Source organism: Patella vulgata, chromosome 8 (genome assembly GCF_932274485.2).
Source record: "Patella vulgata chromosome 8, xgPatVulg1.2, whole genome shotgun sequence".
In the NCBI taxonomy this organism is placed as follows: Eukaryota; Metazoa; Mollusca; class Gastropoda; family Patellidae; genus Patella; species Patella vulgata.
Genome location: NC_065886.2, coordinates 48,471,802 through 48,498,895, shown reverse-complemented (window position 1 = coordinate 48,498,895; position 27,094 = coordinate 48,471,802). Strand labels below are relative to the sequence as shown.

Genomic DNA, 27,094 nt, shown 5'->3' with positions numbered 1-27,094 from the left:
TCACTCGCAAAGAGAGACACCGTCAAAAGTGAAAATGAAAGTTTTTGATTTTTGTCTTAATAATGAGTAATTGCTCCACCAATTCTCAGACATTCAGCAATTCGTCGTGGCATACTCCTAATCAACCGTCCAATCACGATTTGGGCCAATCTGACCCACTCCTCTTGCACTGCCACAGCCAATTCTTGCAGTGTTGTCGGTTGACGTTGACGTCGACGAACACGATTCCCGATCAAATTAAACGTAACACACTAAATCAAAGATACGCTAAACAGTAAATCTTATGCAAGAACTGATAGGGAAGCAAACATGGATAGATAAACCAGCACGCGACAGTTTTCATCAACTCTTCCTTGAAGTGTCAAATTTGACAATGAACCCCTCCCACGTGTGTGTGCAGCTCAGTGGTTTTGTTGGGGCGATAAGTTCTTCATCTGTGAACATACTCTCAAATGTCCATGACTATTTATCATATCGCAACCTGCATTTCAATATCCCCTACTTTTTTTTGAAGAGTATACAAATAAAAACTTCTTACGCAATATCCTCATAAAATTGGTGACTGGTTACTATAATACTACATATATATCCCATTTCAACCCCGTAGCACTGAATGTTATCAGGAATCGGTAAATTTCGAAACGCATTTATTAAATGATGGATAATGTCCATTATGTAAATAGAAAGAACAACTGAGGGGCGTTAGCCCAGCGTTTTTCTTTGTATTTACATAATAGACAGTCTGAGGCTATTATCAAACATAAAACATAGCACCATATAGATGCAAATAATGGATTGTTTTCTAAAAGAACAAGTCACAAAAATAATGGATAGATTCTTAAAACAACATGCACATGCACATGAATGCATGTGACAAAACACTCCCGTCATATAATGCAAGCATACACAGACAGTCGAAAATATTTTACATGGAGACGACATTTTTATAACACAGGCGAATACAAATGTTAATGATGAGATTATTTGTGATAAGTATTTGGATACTGATTACATTTGGTGATGTACTCGATATGGAAGATTGTGATGTTCTTGATATGGGGGATAATAGCCGTCAAAGTTGTGATGGAAAGGATGCTCCCGAAAATGAATTATATATTGATAATATTCTTAGTACCGTGGTTAATATGGTGTTTACTAGACGTCCAAATTTTGATTTGAAATTTAATATATACTCTAATATAAGTGACAGTGATACAGGATCAAAGGCACAAACCAATTCACGAAATTCAAACTCAACTGTTATTATGGTGTAACGGTGATATACTTGAACGGCTTTTAAAATCAGATAAAAATTCCACAGGCTCAAAACGCGTTTTTTTGTTCAATCAGGGGTCATAATCCATGAAGTGATGATCCGATATGCGCCAATATTGCAAGGAATCGAGATCCTTGGGTTATAAACACACATGTTCAGTTTCATCAAAATGGGATAAAAATTGTGACATCTAGAGTGTATAATAAAGGGCCATCTTTGGGATATAAACCTATATTTCAAGTTATAACCTGCACAGTCTCCACAAAGAAAATGTGCCGATCAAGTGTCGAACGTACAATTAAACGTACCAGTGACATATAACGGGCGGATTAAATGGAATTCTTGATGTAGACAAACATGTGAAATCAGCATTCGGTCATGTGACATTTCGGTAACTATGAAGTTTTAAAATAATTTCATGTACTATAATTTAATTTGTTCAGAGAATAAATTATCCCAAAATACATGTTCATTTTTCAATAAATAATGGACAGTTTTAAGAAAAGCGTACATTATCCTATATACTGGTTAAAAACATCGAAAGGCGACGTCATAGATCTATGTTTTAATAAGTGTTACAGGGGCTAAGATGATGCTTGAGATGATACCGAACAATACAAATGGATGAAAATAAAAAAAATAATGACTTTGGCATCTGTAACTTTGGAAAATATGAAGCACATATACCATTCAGCATCGCGCAGCTACAAAGATAAACAACACAACATGGGAAATCACAAAGTCTCACACAGATGTCTGAATATATACACTACAACCATAAAGACTTCAAATTTTTAAAACTATCTTTTTTTCGCACACCAAGTCCATATAATCCAGTAGACGTGGTACAAGGGTTAATCAGCGAACTGGATGTATGAGATGTGTTGTTGACGTTTGGGAAAGTAGGACGAGGGGAAATGTGTAGGGAGTGAAGTGCTGTAAAGGGATAGTTAGATGTATTATGAATGGTTAGAGTGGCTGTGGTGAAATACTATGCCGCCACCGTAACACCACAGCTTTATGATTTGTTAGACAGGAGTGATGTAATGGGTGTCAACAACTGGGTATGCTGGTACCGTCGCAACGTAGCCGTGAAATATATATTGTGGGGGGGAAGGGCGGAAAAATATACAATGTTGACAGTATGTGCCAGGCATGAGGCTGCGCAGACCGAGCGGCAGCTCGATAGGGAGTGTGTGGGAGGGTCACCCTCATAAAAAATTTTTTTTTAAATTTCAGTTTTCTGTAAGCAGTGAAAACAATATTTTGGCATTGTTTGCGGGGTTAAACCTAAAAATCACATTAATACACCTATTGCACGATATTGTGAAACTAGCTGACGAAGACAGCTCGGGCGGCGATTGTTCGACTCGGGGCTGCTCTGTCAGTATCTAACAAACGCATTTAGTTCGCGTACAACTTTTAAAAACCGAATGTCAGTGTGGTATTTCTCACATAATTGGTTATCGCAAAAACAGAGTAAACTGAAAGCGAGTAATCTCGACTCAAACCTATAGTCTATAGCCTACTTACTACACTCGTCACTAGGCTTCCTATATTATTATTTGTGGACGGTTTACTACTCAGTGATAAGCCTGCGCCGCAAAAAGAGGTCTCGCCTTTTATTATTAGTATAATGACTTCCTCATGTGCGGCAGGTTAGTTTGCTTCTAAAAACACTGTTTTCCGTTCCAAAAAATACAAAAGTAATTTTCTACCAGATGACCATGGTTCTTTTCACCGAGACTAGATAATTTCTCTCGGTGTAAGGATATAGCTATGGATAAGTTCATACAAGGTCAATAAATCCGCGGTCACTTCGGGTCACACTGTTGAGAAAATAAACCGATGGGTTTGTTTAGTAGCAAATCGAGCGTGAATCAACTGAGTTTGTACTGAAAAATTTTTGAGTGATATGTATGAACTGTCTTCACACATTCGGTTTATAATTAGCGATACACAGGTACAGTGGCAAGTGTTGTACTTCACAGACTGTTTACCTTCGAACTACCTCCGCACGAAATCCCCGATTTGGGTACTTGTTAAAAGAAAAAGAAATAGTACCTGTGCGCATGCCAGTAAAAAAACCCCTAAGAGTTCGCGCATAAAAATGCCCGAACGTACCAGGCGCCAGGTCATCCAGTAGACGTGGTACAAGGGTTAATCAGCGAACTGGATGTATGAGATGTGTTGTTGACGTTTGGGAAAGTAGGACGAGGGGAAATGTGTAGGGAGTGAAGTGCTGTAAAGGGATAGTTAGATGTATTATGAATGGTTAGAGTGGCTGTGGTGTTACGGTGAAATACTATGCCGCCACCGTAACACCACAGCTTTATGATTTGTTAGACAGGAGTGATGTAATGGGTGTCAACAACTGGGTATGCTGGTACCGTCGCAACGTAGCCGTGAAATATATATTGTGGGGGGAAGGGCGGAGACGGAAAATTATACAATGTTGACAGTATGTGCCAGGCATGAGGCTGCGCAGACCGAGCGGCAGCTCGATAGGGAGTGTGTGGGAGGGTCACCCTCATAAAATTTTTTTTTTTTAAATTTCAGTTTCTGTAAGCAGTGAAAACACTATTTTGGCATTGTTTGCGGGGTTAAACCTAAAAATCACATTAATACACCTATTGCACGATATTGTGAAACTAGCTGACGAAGACAGCTCGGGCGGCGATTGTTCGACTCGGGGCTGCTCTGTCAGTATCTAACAAACGCATTTAGTTCGCGTACAACTTTTAAAAACCGAATGTCAGTATGGTATTTCTCACATAATTGGTTATCGCAAAAACAGAGTAAACTGAAAGCGAGTAATCTCGACTCAAACCTATAGTCTATAGCCTACTTACTACACTCGTCACTAGGCTTCCTATATTATTGTTTGTGGACGGTTTACTACTCAGTGATAAGCCTGCGCCGCAAAAAGAGGTCTCGCCTTTTATTATTAGTATAATGACTTCCTCATGTGCGGCAGGTTAGTTTGCTTCTAAAAACACGGTTTTCCGTTCCAAAAAATACAAAAGTAATTTTCTACCAGATGACCATGGTTCTTTTCACCGAGACTAGATAATTTCTCTCGGTGTAAGGATATAGCTATGGATAAGTTCATACAAGGTCAATAAATCCGCGGTCACTTCGGGTCACACTGTTGAGAAAATAAACCCATGGGTTTGTTTAGTAGCAAATCGAGCGTGAATTAACTGAGTTTGTACTGAAAAATTTTTGAGTGATATGTATGAACTGTCTTCACACATTCGGTTTATAATTAGCGATACACAGGTACAGTGGCAAGTGTTGTACTTCACAGACTGTTTACCTCCGAACTACCTCCGCACGAAATCCCCGATTTGGGTACTTGTTAAAAGAAAAAGAAATAGTACCTGTGCGCATGCCAGTAAAAAAAACCTAAGAGTTCGCGCATAAAAATGCCCGAACGTACCAGGCGCCAGGTCATCTAGGGACTACTTTCAGACTTTTTGTATGGAGTACCACCATAAACATCATTTGGATGAAATATTTCGGGTCTATATGGAAAATAATAAATCAAAATTTCCTTGAAACTGCTTTTGTAATGAATACACATTGTTAACATTTTATGACTTCTTAATTCACCCTTCGAAACTGGAAGCATAAAGATACACTGACAATTAAACATTGGACGTATTTAACAAGTTTTAAATTAATATATATTGTAATAAATTTTATAAAATATTTATTCACACTCATCACTGTGTTTAATCTTTTGAAATTGTACACTATTAGCCCAGACTTGAATGTGGAAATGTCCAGCTGAATATTTGATTGGAACATATGATGTGTTGCAAATGGTACTCCATAGAAAAGAATTTACCATACCAAAATTATATTTAGGTAACAGATTATATATCAAACGTTAAAAATGCTTATTATTCTAACATAAATGAATAATAATCTATCCAAAATTTAGAAACAAGTTTTTTTGCTAACATTTACCAACACTTGTCAACGGCAGCCACGATAGCTTAGATTTTGACAGTTCTGTTTTCATCAATTGATAGAATGCTCCATTTGAATAATATTGATATTAAAAGATGTGACATTTTATGCAAATGAAGGTCAATAGTCAAAAATATTACGACTTAACAACTGATTTATCGATAATTGTGATAGTATAAGTCAAAAAGTATTTACTGCAACTTTATTTACCTTTCTGTGTCGAATTACCGCTCAACGGAGGTGCTGAATACGACAGTTCATGAATAATTTATGTTTTGATATTATTAAATCACGTAAATGACACCTCATTAATTTTGTATTCAGATATGAATTACTCTTTATTCCACAGTTGTTTGAATTAAAAATTAACACTTTGCTCATTGATATGGGGGGGGGGGGGGGTCGAATGGTTAGCACGTGCGTGCTGTATTATAAGGCCTGTTATTGAGTCAACTGGCGTGGTTTCGAATCTCCGCTTGTACGTGACAAGGAGTAAGGTCGCCTGTCCAACCTCGTGGGTTTTCTTCGGGTCCTCTGGTTTCCTCCCACTGCTAATGACCCCTAAGCGCAAGCGAACTATTGAAATAACATTAAACCATATGTTAGTCCCGAAATGATCTAGTTTGTGTCGAGTGGACGTTACCCCCCCCCCCCCTCTCTCTCTCTCTCTCTCACTCTCTAGTATAAGGCCAAGGACGTTAGACGAAGGTACAAATCGTTTACAATGTTTACGTTTATAAAACGGCGAAGTGTTTTATTACTAAACGTAATACGGCATAATGTGTGTATGGTGGTGTAAATGAAACATTTACATATCGATATAATGTTCCGGTAAACGCTGTCTGTTTCAATAGAGAGATAATAGCTCTCCACAACTGTTATCGTTTTGTCTGTAGGTGTAACCACAATTGGACAAGAAAGTGACGAAATTTAAATGTTCGTTTACATGATTACACGCGGGTGTATGATTTAAAGGGGTATTGGCAGTAAAATAGTGTGTTGTGAGTAAGGGAGTTTATTTTGGACGTTTGTATCCAAGGGCCACTATTCTGTGTTGCGAAATAATATGTTCAGCCTTGTTGGTGTCCAGACTAGTTTGCAACAAGATGATACATGGGAAACAACTCGCACTAAATTTTGCACGCATAATGAACATTATTCACTTCTGCAAAGAACTCTTAATGATTGAAAGATTGAATAGAACACTTGACCGGCAAATCGCTATTAAGATGGTTTAAACATTTTTGCATAATGCTGCGCTACTGTATACTATACCACTATACGCTTGTCACGCCCATTCACATCAGGTTACGTCTACAATCAAGATGCACCATGAACTATTAAGTATAGTATCATCTAATACCTAATAACATGGAAAAAACCTGCCATTTTGAACTCTTGATAAAACCGGAAGTTCTACTTCAAGTTCGAACTTTTTGATATTAGTTGTTAGTAGAGGTTAAGGTATTTTTACATGTATAGGTCAAGGTTCACTGAATTACAAGATCACGTGATAGCGGGCTTTAAAAGTTGAAAATTTCAAAGTGGGGCCGGAAGTAAAAAAAACTCGAAACAAGAAAAACTTTACAAAATACGGATGGAAGATGGCGGCTGAGTATCGATTTGAAGCTTTTTTGTAAAATCCAATATGGCGACCAAGCGGTTGAAAATGTTATGGAAGAAGGTCTCTGAAAATGAAAGATAATAACCGGGGCTAAATTCGCCATGTAATTTTTAGTCTATTATTAAAATGGAGATAACTATTTAAACGAATACTTTATTAGCCAATCACAGCTTGACTACATAAATGCACAACTTCCCGAACTCGAATAAAATCCTTTTTCACTTTGTCACCTAAAATTAACACCTAAAGAGGTTGAAGACATGATTTCCATTACTGATACGTCAAACGCTGCAGTCCCTGATAACATCAGTGGAAACTTCCTCAAATCTATGTGCTTCGAAATTAGCAAACCTTTATGTAACATGTTTAATCTTTCAATTGAGCTAAAAACCGTTCCTAAGATTTGGAAATAAGCAAATGTAAAGGCAATTCATACCAAAGGCGACCCATCACTGTGCGGAAATTACAGACCAGTTTCTTCATTGTGCATCATAATCAAAATCTATGACATCAGTAAAGCTTTTGACATAGTTTGGCATGCTGCACTCTGCCATAAGCTTGGGGCCGTTGGGACCAGAGGAGACTTGTTAGAATGGTTCAGAGACTACTTGTTTAACAAACAACAGAAGGATATTGTTGGCTTCCTCTGAGCCATTAACGCTCCCTGCTGGTGTTCCGCAGGACTCCGTTCTCGGTTTATTACCTTTCATTATATACATCAACAACATCATAAATAGCATAAAACCAAATATTAGATAATTCGCTGATGACACTATGTATAGTTTAATGGTCGAGAGCGAGACATTAAGTAATATATTGTTACTGCACGAGGCGTTCGCCGAGTGTTGTTTCAATATATTACGCAATGTTTTTAGCTCGAGACCATTAAACAACTTAAAATACAGACACTGTCCCGCATGTGCTTTTCAATGAAATACGTCACGCGAGTCCAATATTTCATCTAGTATAGATAATGTAAGATTGGCAAGTTGCCCATACATTATTGGAAATAATGGTACGCCAACATTAAAGGATGACGTCACATCTGTATTTTAAATGAAAGTAAATGACACAACTGAATGTGCAGAAGTCTTAAATGGTGATCTAAAGAGAATAAATATTTGGGTTAAGACGTGGCCTGTATTTTTTAACCCGCTGAAAACTGAAACATTAGCACTAGCAAATAAAAAGAATTCATTTCTTCCGACACTACATCTAGACAATGTTGCAATTAAAGAAGTTTCTGAGCACAAATCACCTGGGGCTGACTTTCCAAACAAACTGCACGTGGGATACACATATAAATAAGATTTTGGCTAAAACAAGTAAACTGGTAAATTGTCTTCGCTCATTAAAATATAGGTTAAGCCGTAGATCTCTCCAAACCATGTATACCTCATATATTCTTCCTCATTTCGAATACTGTGGCGCTATTTGGGATAGGAGTACCGCCGAAGTAACACATCAATTAGAACTTTTATAATTAGATGCACTCAGGACTATATGCGGTGTTGTGAAAGGTACAAGTCACACTGCAGACAGGAGTGAAGAAGGCGACATAAATTAATTTTATTCTACAAAATCATAAACCGAATACGTATTTCACCTGATACCACCTTATATACTCTTTTAAAAAGTAGTGGATATTGAAATGCTAATACCTATGCAGGTTGTGATATGACTTATCGCCCCAACAGAACGACTGAGCTGCACATGCGACACGCATTAGCGCCATCTGTGGGAGGGGTTCATTGTCAAATTTGACACTTCAAGGAAGGGTTGATGAAATCTGCCGTTTGCTGGTTTATCCTATCCATGTTTGCTTTTCTATCGGTTCTTGCATAAGATTTACTGTATCTTTGCTTTAGCGTGTTACGTTTAACCCTTTCTGACCCAGGAGTGCCAATTGGCAAGCACATATTTAGTACAATGCTTAGAAAATATAAGTTTAAATATTCATGATTTGAATGGCTTATTATGTTCACTGCAATCAAATGATGCCATTTGGCCGGTGTAATGTACCCAAAAGATACATTGTTGTACATTGTATGATAAACAACAATGGCTGCACCCATGGAAAAGATGTAATCAAAACCTTTACTACAAAAACTGGTAAGTTGTTCTTTATAATAATCTACTGTCACATAGATAACTTTTATAATGTTAATTTATCATCTAGAGAATCTGTTTAGCATATAAACTACCCAGTACGTACCATACATAGGCATGCATGCTGGAGTTAATATTGATGATGCCAATCGGCATCACTTGGCATCGCTGGATCGTGATGTATATTTTGAGATAGATCTTTATTGGACATAGCGTTATTTTGAGATTATCATAAAGTTTTTAATATTTTTTTCGTTTAAACTTTGGTTCGCAAATAATTTGTCGCCTAAATTCTCTCCTGGGGATGTGTGGTTTATTTGTATTTTTAGCTGTGTGGATTGGGTGTGGATGATCAAAGGTACATTCCCATTCTTGTTGTAACCAAGAAAATATTCAATTTATTAGTGCTATATATTTCATCTGAATTAACCTATTCTTTTTTTTAAAAAAAATGGAACAATTACGGCTTACTTATTATCTAGAAATATAAAAACTAAAAGTTAGTAAAAGCGATTGGTAAAACATTCTACGAAAACCGATTATTTGATATGTATATTACGTCAAAGGCTATTGTTAGAAACCGGAACTGCACTTATCAGCTTCTTCCTATACAGAAAACTTTTTATATGGTACGTACCTTATAAAAATTAAATTGTGTTTTGCAATATTTTCGAAACTCTTAGACTACTATAATAAAAGTTAAGGGGATGATTTAAACTAAAGGTAGTGTACTAACCCATTTAGAACTTAGAAAAATACATTTTGTTTAGTGAGCAAGAGTGGGATTGTCGCTTTTAGTCATTTTTATATTCATGTATTTAATGATTTATTATTTATGTTTCAGAGTTCAAATAAGTTAAGAGCTGCAAACTTGATACACAGAGGACAGTCGCGTCTGACTGTGGATGATGTCATTGCTGCAATACCAGATGGTGATGTATCAGAATATGAAAGTGACGCCGATGACAGTGATGATGGTTGGTATCCTGATTCTCAGCAGTCTGTAGAAAGTGGTGAACTTGAGGAAGAAGCACTGCCCACTGGTGATTCAAGGCGACATCGGACATTTGAATTGATTAATGATGTCGATACCTTGCCATGTGATGAGGAAGTGGCACCGTCTACTTTTCAGACAACTGCTCAAACTGCTGCAAAACCCCAAAAACCTAAGATTTTGGTATGGCGTACTAGAGAACTACCAACCAGAGATAATCGGCGACGACATTTTACATTACATTGCTGAACAGACAAATATCTATGCGAAATATCTATATCTATGAGAAAAAAGTGGGATAGCAATCAATACAAATCTTGAAGAAATGCGCAAATTCCTTGGAATCCTTATGCATACCTCTATTGCTGGATTTCCATCAAAGAAAATGATATGGGATCGTCGAACCCGCTATGCGCCAATTGCCGACTGTATGGCAAGAAACCAATTTGATTTGTCAATGCCAATATGGTTGAACGTGGTCAACCCGGATATGATAAGATATACAAGGTACGACCCCTGCTGGAGTATGTGAGAAAAAACTGTAACAAAATAGAAGCAGAGGAACATCAAACTATTAATAAACAGATTATCCCCTTCAAGGGACGCGGCTCATTAAAACAATACAATAAGAACACACCCCACAAGTGGGGTTACAAAGTTTTTTCGCGAGCAAGTCAATCAGGCATATTCATGACTTTGAACTATATCAGGGAAAAGGTACAATACCAAATACCGCTGTCGTTAATAATGACCTTGGAGTCGGAGGTCAAATTGTTCAGCGTCTCACGCAGGGTCTTGAAGGAAAAAATTACAAAGTCTTCAAAGACAACTGGTTCAGCAGTGTCGAACTGATTAGCGAACTGATTAGGTATACTCTGCGTTGGAACAATCCGTCGAGATCGCCTTAGAGGTTGTCTGATGAAAAGCGAAAAAGAGCTAAAAGTTTCAGGCAGGGGGTCGTATGATTCCAAATTAGCCATTGATAAAAATGTTCTGGCTGTCAACTGGTACGACAACAAAGTGGTTACCCTGGTATCGTCATATGTAGGAGCCGAGCCAACTACTAAAGTTAAGCAACATGTAATGGTGGATAGGCCAAATATTGTACAATAAGTTTACGGGCGCCGTAGATTTGTGCGATATACTTTTAGAGCTTTATCGCATAAATCTGCGGTCACCTAGATGGTATATGCGCATATTGTTTTACTTGTTTGATTTAGGGGTCACTAATTCATGGTTACTGTACAGGAGAGAATTCGATAGAATTCCACCCGACAGTCGACCAAAAAAAGCCCTTGCACTTGTGGATTTTAAGCTAGAAATAGCCAATGGATTAATTTACGCCAAACCGAAACGCGGCAGATCAAGCGTTGGCGACGATGAGTTGGCCCTACCAACTGCCCCAAAAAGAATTATGCCTAATCCAGTCAATGATGCGAAGTACGATGGGTACGGACACTGGCCAGAGCACAGTGAGGCTCGGTTAAGATGTAGGTTCTGTCAGAGAGCTCAGACCCGCATAAAGTGTATGAAATGTAGAATCGGATTATGTCTCAGCAAAGACAATAACTGTTTCTACTTGTATCACAAAAAATGAGTCTGTATTCACCCAGATGTCTTACTGTTGTATTACTATAACTAAAATAACTAAATTGAATAATGTTATGGATGTTAATAAAAGTTTTGAAAACTTTGTTAATTTTGAGTTTTTTATGTCCCAAACCCGGTGATGCTGATTGGCATCATTTAAAATATACCCGAAAATTTTTACATTGACGAAAATAACTTATTTTTCCTTTGAAAGTGTGCTATTCCTGATATATTTGCAAAGGGAAATAATTTTTGCTAATGCCGTTCTGTGCTTGGGTTCGAAAGGGTTAATTTGATCGGGAGACGTGTTCGTCGACGTCAACGTCAACGTCAACCGACAACACTGCAAGAATTGGCTGTGGCACTGCAAGAGGAGTGGGTCAGATTGCCCCAAATCGTGATTGGACGGTTGATTAGGAGCATGCCACGACGAATTGCTGAATGTCTGAGGATTGGTGGAGCAATTACTTATTATAAAGACAAAAATCAAAAACGTCCATTTTCACTTTTGACAGTGTATCTCTTTAAAATGGATGAGTCACACTAATAGATTTATCCTGAGGTTTTATATCCATAAGCTAAATCCTTTCATGTGAACGGGAAAATTTGTCGGTTTAGAACAAGTCCTATTCTCGTAGGATTTGTCCTGTGAATTGACCCATCAAATGCAAGCGCGCACTTCCTCAAAATACCTATGCAGGTTGTGATATGATAGATAGTCATGGACACTTGACATGCTTTGAGAGTATGTTCACAGATGAAGAACTTATCGCCCCAACAGAACCACTGAGCTGCACATACGACACGCAATAGCGCCATACACGTGAGAGGGGTTCATTGTCAAATTTGACACTTCAAGGAAGGGTTGATGAAAACTGCCGCTTGCTGGTTTATCCTATCCATGTTTGCTTCCCTATCAGTTCTTGCATAAGATTTACTGTTTAGTGTATCTTTGCTTTAGTGTGTTACGTTTAATTTGATCGGGAGACGTGTTCGTCAACGTCAACTGACAACACTGTAAGAATTGGTCGTGGCACTGCAAGAGGAGTGGATCAGATTGCCCAAATCGTGACTGGACGGTTGATTAGGAGCATGCCACGACGAATTGCTGAATGTCTGAGGATTGGTGGAGCAATTACTCATTATTAAGACAAAAATCAAAAACGTCCATTTTCACTTTTGACAGTGTATCTCTTTGCGAGTGAAATGGGGCCGTCGGATAAGCCACCCATATGAACTTTTTATGTTCATGTGTAGAAGATTGGCCTGTTATTTACATACACTGGTTACCTCCAATAAAAACAGCAGTGCATTTCCGCAGTTTTGTATTCTTTCTGAATATCCTCTACTTTTTTTGAAGAGTATATAAATTCTTATCGACTACGAAGCCAAAGCAACTTCCCAACATATTTCTGCAGAACATCTTTATTTTCTTCTTCTTTTATACCATCTACAATTAGGGAAAGGAATCTACTCGGTCTATCTAATAGAAACTTACCTACTGTATCCTCTTTGAAATCTAAACTCGGCTACCTTGATCAAATTATACCTTCAACATACTACTCTGGCAGCAGGAAAAATCAAATTCACCACTCTCTTGCAGTGATTTAAACGGACATCGTTTCATCAGACATATTTCTAACAGCCCTACATGCGATTGTGGTCACGATTTTGAAGACTCTAAACATTTTCTTTTAATTTGCCCCTTACATTCAGATGTACGATCTGCGATAATATCAAAACTCCAACAACTTTATCAAAATTCTCATAATGTATTATTCGGAAATGAAGGCAGAAACAATTCTGAATAAAAAATTTTTTGTAGTACATAACTTCCTCGATATCTCCCAAAGATTTTGAAAACTCCTTATGAAAATGTATGAAATATAAATCTTCTGACTGTGGTTTGTACATATCGTGTATATAGTGTATATAGCCATCTTATAATTTAATCGTTCCTCTACTTTTTTCTTTTTTTTTTACATCTTTTCAATATATATTTATGTTTGTACTATACTCTTCAAAAAAAGTAGGGGATATTCAGATGCAAATACCTATGCAGGTTGTGATATGATAAATAGTCATGGATACTTGACATGCTTTTCAAGTATTTTCACAGATGAAGAACTTATTGCCCCAACCGATCAACTGAGCTGCACATGCGACACGCAATAGTACCATACACGTGAGGGGGGTGGGGCGTCATTGTCAAATTTGACACTTCAAGGAAGGGTTGATGAAAACTGCCGCGTGCTGGTTTATCTTATCCATGTTTGCTTTCCTATCGGTTCTTGCATAAGATTTACTGTTTAGCGTATCTTTGCTTTAGTGTGTTAAGTTTAATTTGCAATGAGACGTCTTCAACATGATGAAAGTCTTCGTGCTGTTGGCATGCTTCAAATGGGTTCTACACAGCGAGCAGTAGCCAACATGCTTAATGTGTCACAGTCTGTGATCAACAGACTGTGGAACCGGTACCAACAAACACACAATGCTGATGATAGACCTCGTTCAGGTCGTCCTAGAGCCACCAAACAAGCCTAGGATCGATACATTCGTACACAGGTCCTGCCAAATCGAGGACAAACGGTCAATCAGCTTTCCGTAAACGTGTAGCCGATGAGAGAAATCGGCTACATGCAGCCCATGTTGTGCCTCCATTAACTCGCCAGCATGGCAAACAGGCGTCAATGTGTAGGCAGCGTAGAAATTGGGGTAATCGTCGATGGGCGTATGTAATGTTCTCAGATGAGTCCAGATTTTCTCTGGATTTCACCGATAGGCGTGTTCGCGTTTGGAGGCGTGTAAATGAGCGTCATGCTATAAACGTTAACGTCAGACAGCATGGCAGATTCGGGCGTGGTTCTGTTACGGTGTGGGGAGGAATCACCATGACTGGCAGAACGGACCTGCATATTGTTTAAGGATGGGTCACTGGTGTGTACTACCGTGACCACATCCTGACACCGATAGTTCTGCCCTTTGCTCAACCTGCAGGTCGACGTTTCATCTTTCAAGATGATAATGCCCGTGCCCACCGCGCTCGTGTCGTGAATGTCTGCCTCCAGCGTCACTATACTGTCCATATCCTTTGGCCAGCCATGGGCCCAAACCTTCCCCCTATAGAGCATGTCTGGGACAACACTGCAAGAATTCGCCGTGGCACTGCAAGAGGAGTGGGTCAATCATGATTGGACGGTTGATTAGGAGCATGCCACGACGAATTGCTGACACTTTTGACAGTGGATCTCTTTGCGAGTGAAATGGGGCTGTCAGATAAGCCGCCCATATGAACTGTTTACGTTCATGTGTAGGCAATTGGCCTGTTATTAACATACACTGGTTACCTCTAATAAAAAAACAGCAGTGCATTCCGCAGTTTTGTATTGTTTCTGAATATCCCCTACTTTTTTGAAGAGTATTTTATGGAGAGGGGGTTTATAGGCTTCTGCCTGTTCTCCAATCCAGTTTCTGTGAATAAATATTGTTTAGAACAAAAAGAGAGAACTATTCATGTTCGGGAAAAATCGGAAGGCCTCAAAAATGTCCGAATATTTCCTAAACCGTCACAAAAATTGCAATATGCTATTTTAAAGGCATCTATGACATGTTCCTTATTCCTACCAAGTTTCTACTTAATACCTCAAATACTGATGGAGATACGCCATCTTGAATGTCGAAAAAGCTCCGAAGAAAACTTTCGCAAATCTTTCATGCTAAAACTAATTCCGAAAAACCGTAAGTGATAGCCCCTATGGGATTTGTCCAAATTGAAGACCCGACGAAGGAAGATCCGTTCAGAAATAACCGAGATATGGGCAAAACAGACCCAATTTATATTTAATAGTAGAGTATCGTAATTATGTAAGATAGTTGAAATGTATCCATGATGTACAGTTTTGTGTATCTAGAGCAGTGGTTCTCAACCTTTTTGTGCCAACGTCACACCTTGCAAAACCTGGCTAAATATATGTGAAAAATATTTGAATTTTGCAAAATAAAAACAGTCATAGACACATAGAATGACTCAAACTAAATAAAGAAAAACACAGCTATGAACTTACCAGTAGACACCAGTGAATACTCAATTGGGGTCACGTGGTTTTTCACATTTTCTTAGTGTGCCGTTCAATATTTCGTGGCACACTATTTGAGAATCACTGATCTAGAGCGACTAGATCCGTGTATAATGGACTCACCCGACGCAACGCAAACGACTGTCGTTTAATTTGGACTATGCGCGTCTTTTCGTCTATCTTAAGGTTCCAGAAAATAGTTTTGTCTATCTAGAGTGACTAGATCCGTGTATACTGGACTCAGCCGGCGCAAACGACTGTCGTTTAATTTGGACTATTCGCGTCTTTTCGTCTATCTTAAGGTTCCAGAAAATATAGTCATACGCCCTTTTGATGGTCGTAGTTGCAAGACAACGGTTCACAATATGAAGTACAATGCATATAACTTGATATTACAAAGAATCCTGAGCTATGGATGTCATATAACATGCACAACAAATGTCCCCAAATAATTCTATATAGAATACTAATTAGAATGTTATTTATAGGTTGCTGTCAGGTAATATTTAGTATGACTTACCATCCATTAGTAAAGATAGAAACCGCCTTGTATTGGTTTTCATTGGTTCCAGTTTCTCTGCAATAATATTGTCCAAATGCACTAAAAACAGCTCGTTTCCTCTCTATTGTTACATCTTCTATCCTATCTGTATCGTACAGAACCCACTTGCCGTGCAGTTTGGGATCAAAATAACACCTCTGCCTCGTTGAAGTATTATGCTCTGGAAAGTAAAGAATAAACTGACAGTGATTCATATTCTATTCTCACCAAGCATTTGGATGGGCTTTTCTAATATGTTGAAAAGTTGATCTCCCAAGTGGCGTTAGAGCAGTATATTAAATCATCAAAAAGAGTTATGTTTCCTGGTCACATCAAAGTTTCAAATTTTGCTCTGAAAAACGAATTCTTAATTTCCGCAGTCGGGATTCTTCGTTTTTACGTACGTACAATTAACGATTGAATTTAACATTTGTACGCGTGCGCAATCCTTAGTTAAAGAGAGAGATTGTCTGTATTTATCAGTTATTTTTTCGGCTGAATTTGTTAACGTTTACATGCAATAGTTAAAACTCTCTAATAAGGGGGAATATCGTGGTTTACAAACGCAGTATGTAGAGAGTGCTTGTCGTACTCATATAATTATCACAGACAAATATAAAAATTATACACATCAAAAACAGAGCACACGACACGCGCAAAAATACAAGCCTGAAGCATTTTCAAATCGGTTCCACAGCAGTGGTCCAAATGTCTTATCATTGCACCCGGAATTCCGTATAAGAATCTACTTAGAAGTAAAAAATGCTACTCCTAACACATTGCGCTCGAAACTGTCTTATAAATTATAGAATAAACCGTATATCAATTGAACCCATTTCAAGGTGGAACTGCATTCTTTTTGATATGGTTGGGTTATTTGAGGCGCCAGATAGTCTAAAAATAGAAGTCGATAGGTGACAATGTGTCTCGAAAAATTCTTCGATCCGTTTTATCACATGAAAATCCTGTTATTAAAAACAACCTGCATAAAAATGCCTAATATTATAAGTTGGACGTTCTACAATAAGGATCTTTTAGTGAAATATTAGAGTAATTTAAGTTTGAATTACCACTTAATGGTTGGTTGTGTCGCATTGTGTATTAATCTGGAAATTTCTATTAGATAGCTATTGTTTTTGAAAGTAAGACGCACAATTTACGCATTGTGTCGCGTTTTCATATTTTTAATAATTATGAAACAGTCAATGCCATTCTGAACATCTGAGACACGCTACCTGCGGAGAAGTATCTCATACACAGTCAATAGCCATGATATCCATATCACGTGATCTACACATCACAGGTCATGACATTGATGTCAATGGGTCATGAGGTCAACAACACGCTACATTGTAAACAATAAGTTTATCTTCAGCATTGTTTCCTTTGCACCCATAAAGACTATATAATTCGCCCAGTCACAATTTCTCTCTTCTTCCAATGATTTTTCACAAAAATAACATCTACAACTCATAGAATTGACGTCGTCTACAATGCCAGCGTCTGCAAATGGTTGTTCATAAAGGCTGCCATCTTGGCAGTATTTTGTGCGTCGGTCGTGTCTTTTTTCAGATATACATTCTGTTGATGTTTTTAGCGTTGGGATTGACTAATAGTTAATTTATTTCAGTTCTAAAACAAATATTTTAAACTTTAACGCAAATTTAGAAAATAGCCAAATTCTGGCTGGGATTACTGAGCAAAATGGCCATTCACTGTATACGTGCGAAAAAAAAAGCTAGCCACCAATTAATTTTCGTACGTTAGTTACGTACGAGTCAATAGAGACTTTTGGCAAGCGTAAATTTCTGGTCCGTATCGCGTATCCGTATGGATTTTGCCAGTGACGTCATCAATGTGTGTATTTCTCATACGTGATACGACACACGGATACGGCAGCACGTATCGAACAGCTTTCATACGGAACAGATCCGTATAACATTGTCGTGTCTTTTTACGTTTTTTTTTGCTTCTTTTAGACGCTGAAATGTTGTATCATAGCGTTTTTATGAATCTTTGTGTATTCTAGAACACGAAGGTGTATATTTGATGTAATTTTAACCATGATGGTTGATCTACGTGCTAAATTTAGAGAGGCGGAACCTTGCATATCTGAAAATGATTTTATTCTGTGGTAAAGGGGTATAAACTTTATGAAATGATACATTAGTGAAACCAAAAATTACAGTCGAGTCGAAGTCGAAGATTTTTAATAAGATTCGACATTAATTTTTTTTTAATAGCTCAGCGACTGTCGAGCGACTTCATTCCCTCCGTGAAATTGTAGACTTTAATAGGCACTTGACTAGTACTGATGGTGATCTTGGTAGATATCTGCCATCATGCTGAAACAGAACTAAGTTGAGCTCAGTTACTCATACGTACGCGACGCAAAAATCCGCCAAAACTCTAAAACTACCTTGACGCAACGTATCACGTATACGATACGGATACGTGATACGGATGGGAAAATTCCTCTTGCCAAAAGTCTCCACTGAGCGCCATGGAAAACGCATCACTTTTTTTCCCAAATATTTTATTACTAGGTGGTTTTGTATGTATAATATTATGCAATACTATGAACTATTGTTTCATACAATGCTCCCAAACGCAAAAAATATCAGCCCGTGTGCAAAAAAAAAATTGCTCGAGATGCACATGAAAACCCCAATATTCACGTGCAGCATTGTGTGTGAGCCCTTTAAAAGCATGTTTTCAACTTAATGTGCAGTACATGAACTGTGAAAAGTCAATCCGTCGTAATTTGTTGTTGGACGTGTGAAGGAATCGAGCTAGAGATGCCGAGACTTACTGAAAATCAACGGAATGAAGCCATGGGAATGTCCAGGGCTGGCATGTCTACACGTGTTATTGGCAGACACTTAAATTGTCATCAGTCCACTATTGTAAGGTTGGTGGAACGTGTTCGAGTTAGTGGATCAACACGTGACCGTCAACGTTCTGGTCCACAACGCGTTACAACCCAGGCTCAAGACCGCTACATCCGGGTCACTCATCTGCGGGACAGATTCCGCCCAGCGACTCGAACAGGTGCAGCAGTCGTCGGAAGACAAGGACCAGTACGTCGTCTAAGAGAAGTAGGACTCCGTGCACGACGACCTTATGTTGGAGCTATTCTCAGGGATCATCACCGTCAGCGGCGTTTGATATGGGCTCAAGGACACCAGACATGGAGAAGAGTAGACTGGCAAAGTGTGCTCTTCAGTGATGAGAGTCGCTTTCATCTTTATCACGCTGATGACCGTCAACGTGTGTGGAGACGTCATGGGGAACGTCTTGCAGACTGCTGCGTCTTCGAAACGAATCGATGCGGTGGGGGAAGTGTAATGGTGTGGGGAGGCTTCACATTTCATCACCGGACCGCCCTACACATTTGCAGGGGTCGCGTTAATGCTGTAGCCTACCGTGATGATGCCTTGCAACCAATTGTTGTTCCGATGTTTCGAGCGCACCCACAACTTCAGCACTTCCAACAGGATAATGCACGTCCGCATACCGCCCGTTTTAGTATGGACTACCTGGCTGCTAACAACATCAATGTCTTGGACTGGCCAGCCATGTCTCCGGACATGGCACCGATAAAACATGTCTGGGATGAGATTGGACGCCGTCTGTATCGGAGACCACAGATGCAAACCATTGCTGCTTTAGAAGCTGCTCTTGTCCAAGAATGGAACAATTTGCCACAGGCCTTCTTTCAAACATTGGTAAATTCCATGCGACGTCGCTGCACAGCGTGCGTAAGAGCCCGTGGAGGACACACGCGCTACTGACATCTGTGTCGTACTTTTGGTTTTGCCCCTCTGACTTTGTACCGTTGATTACAGATTAAACATCCATAAGTTTACAAATGTGTTGTTATTGATGTGTTCCCACTTGAATATTGTTCACAATAAGAAGCAAAATAAATACGATATGTTTACAGGATCATTTTGTTATACGAACAGCTAAGTGATGCGTTTTCCATGGCGCTCAGTATATTTCGGTTCTAGAAAAATGAGTTGTTGCTGAATTTATAATAACCGAAACGTGTTGTAACCATCATGTTAGAAATTGCAAATGCACTTTTAACGCGCGAAAGCATAAGCATACTAAACACGATTAATGGCATAGCCGTTTTGTACACCACATCCTCCTATTAAATTGAACCAAAACCCGAGGCCAAATTCGCAGCGCCCTAAAATGATTAGAATTCGAGTCTTGTGACCAGTACTGCAATTTTATTATAATCATACACGTCTGGTTAATCGAGACTAAGGAAAATACATTTCGTTCAAGTAATTTCCAGTCTCAATTTTCGGCGTATTTAGAGCTAGCAACATTGTAACTTCTAAACTCACTAACACGGCAACTAACAACAGGGTTTTGCGGTTAAATAAAAGTAACTTTCACGGTATTGTAGTGTCGGTATGTTGCCGCGAGACTGGGTTTAAAAGATAGAAAAAGGACGAAACTACATGAGTTGACTCTGAACCGAGAACCGTTACAATATATACGTCATTGGTTACAATCAACTAACTTAGAAATTAAATCGCTGAGTTTTAGCCAAAATTTTAATCTAGTTCGTAACTACTTATTTTTAAAATTCCAACGAGTAAAGAAGAATTTTTTTCATGGCTTCATTGATAAATAAGTGAATGAATATTGTCACGTGAACGTCTATTTTGGGTGATTGTTTGCTGTGCACGAGCGAGCCCGTGAGAGCACTTTTCTCATAAACGATGTTTTGATTCATGTGACAGCCTGCTGTTAAAACAGGTCAGTTTATATAGTACAAATAATTGAGGCCGTGGGCCACTCTACTGTTGACTTGTGTTAACAATAGATTCATTTTATAAACATTTTACATCTATTATAAGCAAGCCAATTAACGCTATTTCAGACTGGGTTCCGACAAACGAAAAAAGAAAAAAAGAGGAAAGATCAACACTGTATTATTTTTTCTTTACAGTAAAAAGAAAACGTGTCTCCCTTGATTTCGAACAAATGTTTTGTAATACAAATGTATCAATTACATGTTCTCAAATGAGAAATGTTGATCATGCTCGAATTAGCGCATAAGAAACTTACGCTGGCTGTCTACAATTATCCCCGCCTGAGAACAGACACGGAGCTAGTTGACTGACATTTTAATTTCTACATGGACAATTTTAGCCGAGAACATTACTTCGACAATTTTTAGAAGTATCTATTACATTTTGATATTAATGAATGAAACGAGCAAATGTTTTATTTAGTCTTTGTGTTTATGAAATATCTAAATCGGATTAGAACCGCATTACAAAAGGACAGATTGTTAAAGTAGATATGTATTCTCGTCTGTTTAGTGACTTGTCTGAATAATGTGTGTGGATCACATGGTTACAGTTTTGCCTTAATATTTATTTTCTCATCAATCGTCCACGAATGGTTTCTGGTATTATAAACGTATGTGAAGTTTAAGCGGTTTTTTTTTGGTTTTTTTTATTTCAATAAATTTTATTGACTGAAAAACAATTTCTACAGTAAGGAAAATATAAGCAAAATACAATAGTAGCAATATACATATAATATTAATATAAAATAAAGATATATATACATACAACAATACAGTTACTTTCGCTTAGTTATCAATATTGACCTTTAATATATAATTTATTTTTCGGAAGAATCGTTATTTAAATTAAGTTCTAAATTCGACCTTGATAAATGAAACGATAAGAAACTTTCTTTACATGGATTTTTTTTTGATAATTTTGATCTTAATATATAGCATTTAGTTAATATGATTGCAATGATTCAAGAATATTATTTAGTTAGAATCATTCATCTTAGATAGAGAGTCGTGCGATTCGTATAAACCAAGATGTATTACAGAGGGAAACAGATTATTATAAATGTTATTAATAATCAGGACATAGTGAAGTATTTTGCATAACATTTGTAAGCAAGGGTAGTAAAATAAATAAATGATTAACGGTTTTGATGCTTGATTGACAAAAGTCGCATTATGTTGTAGACACTTTACCAAATTTGTATAATTTAGAATTTGTGTATATTATTCTGTGAATGTATTTGTATTGAAACATTCTAGTTTTTGTGACTATACATGTAAAATTTATCAGTTTGAATATTGATTTGGTTGTAATGTCGTCAATTGTACTTCCAAGTTCGTCTTATCGTTTGTATATCGAGTTGGGTTTGACGAAGTCTGGGTTTATTCGTTTATAATATATACATCTCTTGGTTTTAAATCTTCGTGGTTCATTTTGTAAAATTATTTCAAATTGTTCATAATGTCGTTTCGTATTATTGTTTTGTAGTCTTTTTTGTTGCAGTTATCGATTTCATTATCGCCTAAAAGGGTCTTTTTATTTATTTTTAAGCATTTTGTTTTATATGGCTTTGAAATACATTTCCTATAACCATACAGTATCAGGAGATCATTTGGTGTATATAATTCTAATGGGGAATTTATTATCTCAGCTACAAATATTGTATTATACTTATGTATTAGGGTTTTATTATAGTTACCTTTTGTTACTAACGGAGCAGGAGCCCACGGGGGGTCAACCTAGCTGAAAATTGTACCAATTTTCTCATATGATGCGCGATATACACAATCAATTCTGTTGATGTTTTTAGCGTTTGGATTGACTAATAGTTAATTTATTTCAGTTCTAAAACAAATATTTTAAACTTTAACGCAAATTTAGAAAATAGCCAAATTCTGGCTGGGATTACTGAGCAAAATGAACATTCACTGTATACGTGCGAAAAAAAAGCTAGCCACCAATTAATTGGTATCATCAATGCATGCATATCTGGTATCATCAGAATGTAAGTCTGTCGGGTATCTGGTGGTGGGTATGTTTATCTTTGAGGCCTGGAATTCTAGCCATGAATACGTGAGGCTAGATTGGCACATGAAAATGGCACAGCAGCGAACCTTACACCTTCAAGTATTACAAAAACACTCTGACAGGCATTTCTAGTGGTGGGGTACACTATAAATTACCAGACCGTAACTAGACTTGATTAGCTGAAATCTGTGCCACCTAAAACTGCTTGTCCCACCCCACGACTAGGCTAGATTAGCTGAAACTGCTTGGAAGTTGTTCAGCAGCACCACGGAAATCATGAATGGCTAATAGAAGACAGAGGTATTTGTTTTAACGTCTACCGATAAGGCTAGGAATAATATTGCCTTTACTTGTAAAAAAAACACTATCTTTGGAAAATTCTCACTGAAATTGAACGTTGGCCCAGTACTCAAAATGACATTTATAAATCCATTACATAATCAATATACTTTCAATAGGAACAACAACATTAAAAATAATGTTAAAATAGATGCGCCCCCTTACATTTATTATACACCAAAATTTCATACAGTGTGCTATGAGGGAAAGTTTGCCCGGACAGAGGCGCTAAGGCCTATTTTTAAATCGAATTCTAACTGCCAAGGTATCTTTCACCTGCACGCCAATGTGTACATGGGACCTCCGCCCTACACCACTGACAAGGAGAAACCAGGCCGGAAATCCCGATGAACTTTCTCGGCCAACACTAGGAGCGAAACCACGACCTCCAGGCTAGCGAGCTAGCGTCTTACCAACTTAGCCACCGTGGATTTCCGGTAAATAAAGACAGAGATCTTTGCTACAGTTGGTCCGTAGCAAGAATTGACAAATCAGGAAGTGACGCAAATAAAAAGAAGGAAAACACGAGTTATCCTTACTATTGCAGTCGATTTTCAGCTCACTGATAATTTAATTTAAAATGTTTTAACCAACAGAGTATTATTGGCCACATATGAAGGCATTAGGTATTTTCGCCAATATTTAATTTCATGTCAACTTCAAAATTGTTAGTATGACCAAGCATTTACTTAACAATTACCACGATTTTCATCTGGCCCTAAATCAAACATTTTGCTCGGAACTATGTGAATTTGTGTTACTCGGCTTTTTAGTGTTCCAAATATGTATAGTTTGTTTAATTGCGAGGTGCAAGATACACATTATTGCAGCGTTCCTGTAGTCGCTATATTTTTAATAAAGATTTAGACCAAAAATTGACCGTAAATGTTGAATGCGTGATAATACGCCCACACAACAGCTATGTCTTGAAAAGACTTCAATGCTTCGTGCCTAATTTGAAACAACTCCATCAAACAAATGCATTAACGACTGTAGCCCCTATCCTGTGCACATGATTTTCAGAAAGGGGGCGTAACGCTGGAACGAAAGGTTGTGGAATAATAAATATCGATAGGGGTCGTCCTCTCACGAAGTCGGTGCGTCACAACAATTTTTTTTAAAAAATTCGGTTAAAAATGTTGCAGCTACAGCATTCAAAAGACTATCGGGAAAGGGGGCAAAACGGAACGCCGAGTACCGATAGGGTTCGTGTTATATCAATCGACAATATCCAATTAGCACAAATCATACAATATGGAACTTTAATTGCCAAATCTTGAATGCATTGCCCTACCACCCCCCCGAAACACATACCAACAACCACCCCTTAGCCAATATAAAAAGTAACCCACATGCACTCCCTTGATAACAGTTTCTGGAGAATAAAATGTTTATTATATTTGATAAATTGAACCCAAAAGAGAATATTTTCTAGAAAAGGTCACACATTTTTATTATTATCTCCATTTCTAGAATTGCTGACTTCCATTAAGAAATGAGTTTGATTGTAAGCTAATGCTCTTAGCACAGACAGTCATGATCCAACCATTCAACCTTTCGAGATCTTACAGATTAGGTAGTATGGCAGATTTGATTGAAGCGTTCACGTCAGCATAAGGAAGAAATCTGGCTACGTGACTTAATTCCCACAAATATCATGGCCCAAAACTGACAAGAAAGACCATTTAACTCTTTGAATTGATTGTTGGTGATAACTGGATAATTAATTATCTCGACGCGAAGAATATTTTAAAAATAGTAAAACTGGAAATTGATTAAGTCAATGGCCATGCATATAATTCAATAATCTTTCCGTATAGGTGTGCTAAAGAAATCCCTTTCGAACATTTTCTTATTTTCGACTGATGCCGTGTTGTTATGATGCTTATCATTATTTTCTTAAACTAAGCAGATATTATATAATATTTATAAATTCTTACGAATACATTGAGAAACACCCAGTATAATATATGTCTACTGAAGCCAATAAGAACATTTTTCATCTGCAAGCCACAGAGATGTGAACTATTTATATTGTTAGGGTGCACAACGCAGTCAGAATTTGCTCTTTTAAAAGTTGAACTCACAACAGCGAATGTTCAACCTTAAAGGAAACAAAGAGAAATGGGGTTTAACGTCCACTCGACACAAACCAGGTCATTTCGGGACTAACATATGGTTCAATTTTATTTCAGTAATTCGCTTGCGCGTAGAGGTCTTTAGCAGTGGGAAGGGGGGGGGACCGGAGGACCCGGAGAAAACCCGCGAGGTTGGACAGGCGACCCTACTCCTTGTCACGCACAATCGGGGAATCGAAACCACGCCAGTTGACTAAATAACAGACCGTATGATACAACGTACTCGCGCTAACCATTCGGCTACCCTACTCCGCACGCTCTTAAGGGTCTTAATCACTATTCTTTGGCACCTAGAAACGGACACAAATGGGTCGCAACGCATATAATAATGTAATATGAATATATATAAACTGATTTACATTTAATCCTTTCTGTTTCTACTGTAATTTCTAATCAGTTATGTTCGGCGAAATACGCGAAGAGTCTGGTTATTTCAGTCTTCACCAGTAGTATTCTACTACCTGGGATATGTTTAGCCTCATTCATCGAGTCGCTTCATAGAACTGGGACTCGGAAGCATTTTGGCACACGATTCGGGTGCCAATTTTAAAAGTTTCATTGTATCTTAAATATTGGATATCGGGAGCCCAAATTTTGACGGTAAGATAACAACATCAATGTTGATTTAAATTGACCAATAAGCATAGGCGTACGGGGAAATTTTTGACTGGGGGGGGGGGGGCGGTGGTGGTTGGTGCCCAAAAAATGTAGTTAGGTTCTTAGTATGTTACATAATAATAATAGATTCGCTGTTAAATTGGACACATTCAAGAACACAATATTTTTTTATACAACTGTGTGCCCAAATTTTCCCAGCCGCCCCCCCCCCCCCCAGCTCGTACGCCTATGCCAATAAGCCGTGTTTGCAATGTCAAAGACTGTTGATGATACTGATTTGGCCCGTTTAAATGACAAGGCTCAAGTGCTTACAGCGTAGACACGCAGCACGTATAAATTTCGGAGTAGGTTCTATTAGCCTATAAATAGCCATTGCAAGTGAAATTTTCTACACATCTATCAACTATTAAAGCCATAAAAAACCTATTGTTAACGATTCTCAATAACAGTAATATTTAGCTTTTTGCTATGGAAGGGTTTCGCTGCCAATATTAAATGCTCTGCGACAATGTCGTTTCCATGGATTACATGTAAAAAGTACAATGTAAAGTCAAAATACCTCTAAGGCAAGAGTTAAATTAAAACGTCAAATGTTAAGTGTTAAATGACAAATGTTTTGTGGGAAAATGCTTTTTTTGACATGTCTACATTTTACATTTCTCTCATTACTTCCTTTACTTCAACTTTAATCTTATTTTGTAAAGTTAAGCCAGAAAATGATTTGCATATTTGAAAAGAGCAATCAGTGATACGTAACATGGTATCTGGAATTTCGTATTTAGACCGGTATTTTACTTGAATACCCCTTTAATAGTGTGATATTTATTGGATTTGAATTATGAAAATGCGATTGTACCAGAAAACTATTTATACATTTACAAACAGAAATGAACGTGCTTTTCACTAATATGTAACATGATACCTGAAATTTCGTATTTGGGAATGGCA

General features: G+C 37.8%; 1 protein-coding gene across 3 annotated transcripts in view; it reads right to left on the bottom strand.

Annotated features, from left to right (window-relative positions):
- The window catches only part of LOC126829629 (uncharacterized), a 390,380-nt gene that overhangs the window by 35,866 nt on the left and 327,420 nt on the right, over positions 1-27,094 (bottom strand). For all 3 annotated transcript variants that reach the window (XR_008788971.1, XM_050559609.2, XM_050559610.2), the window contains exon 10: positions 16,168-16,369. Coding sequence is in view for 2 of the 3 variants with exons in the window: in XM_050559609.2 (XP_050415566.2) it covers positions 16,168-16,369 (202 nt within the window). In the remaining variant the exon portion in view is untranslated. The remainder of the gene's footprint in view (positions 1-16,167; positions 16,370-27,094) is intronic.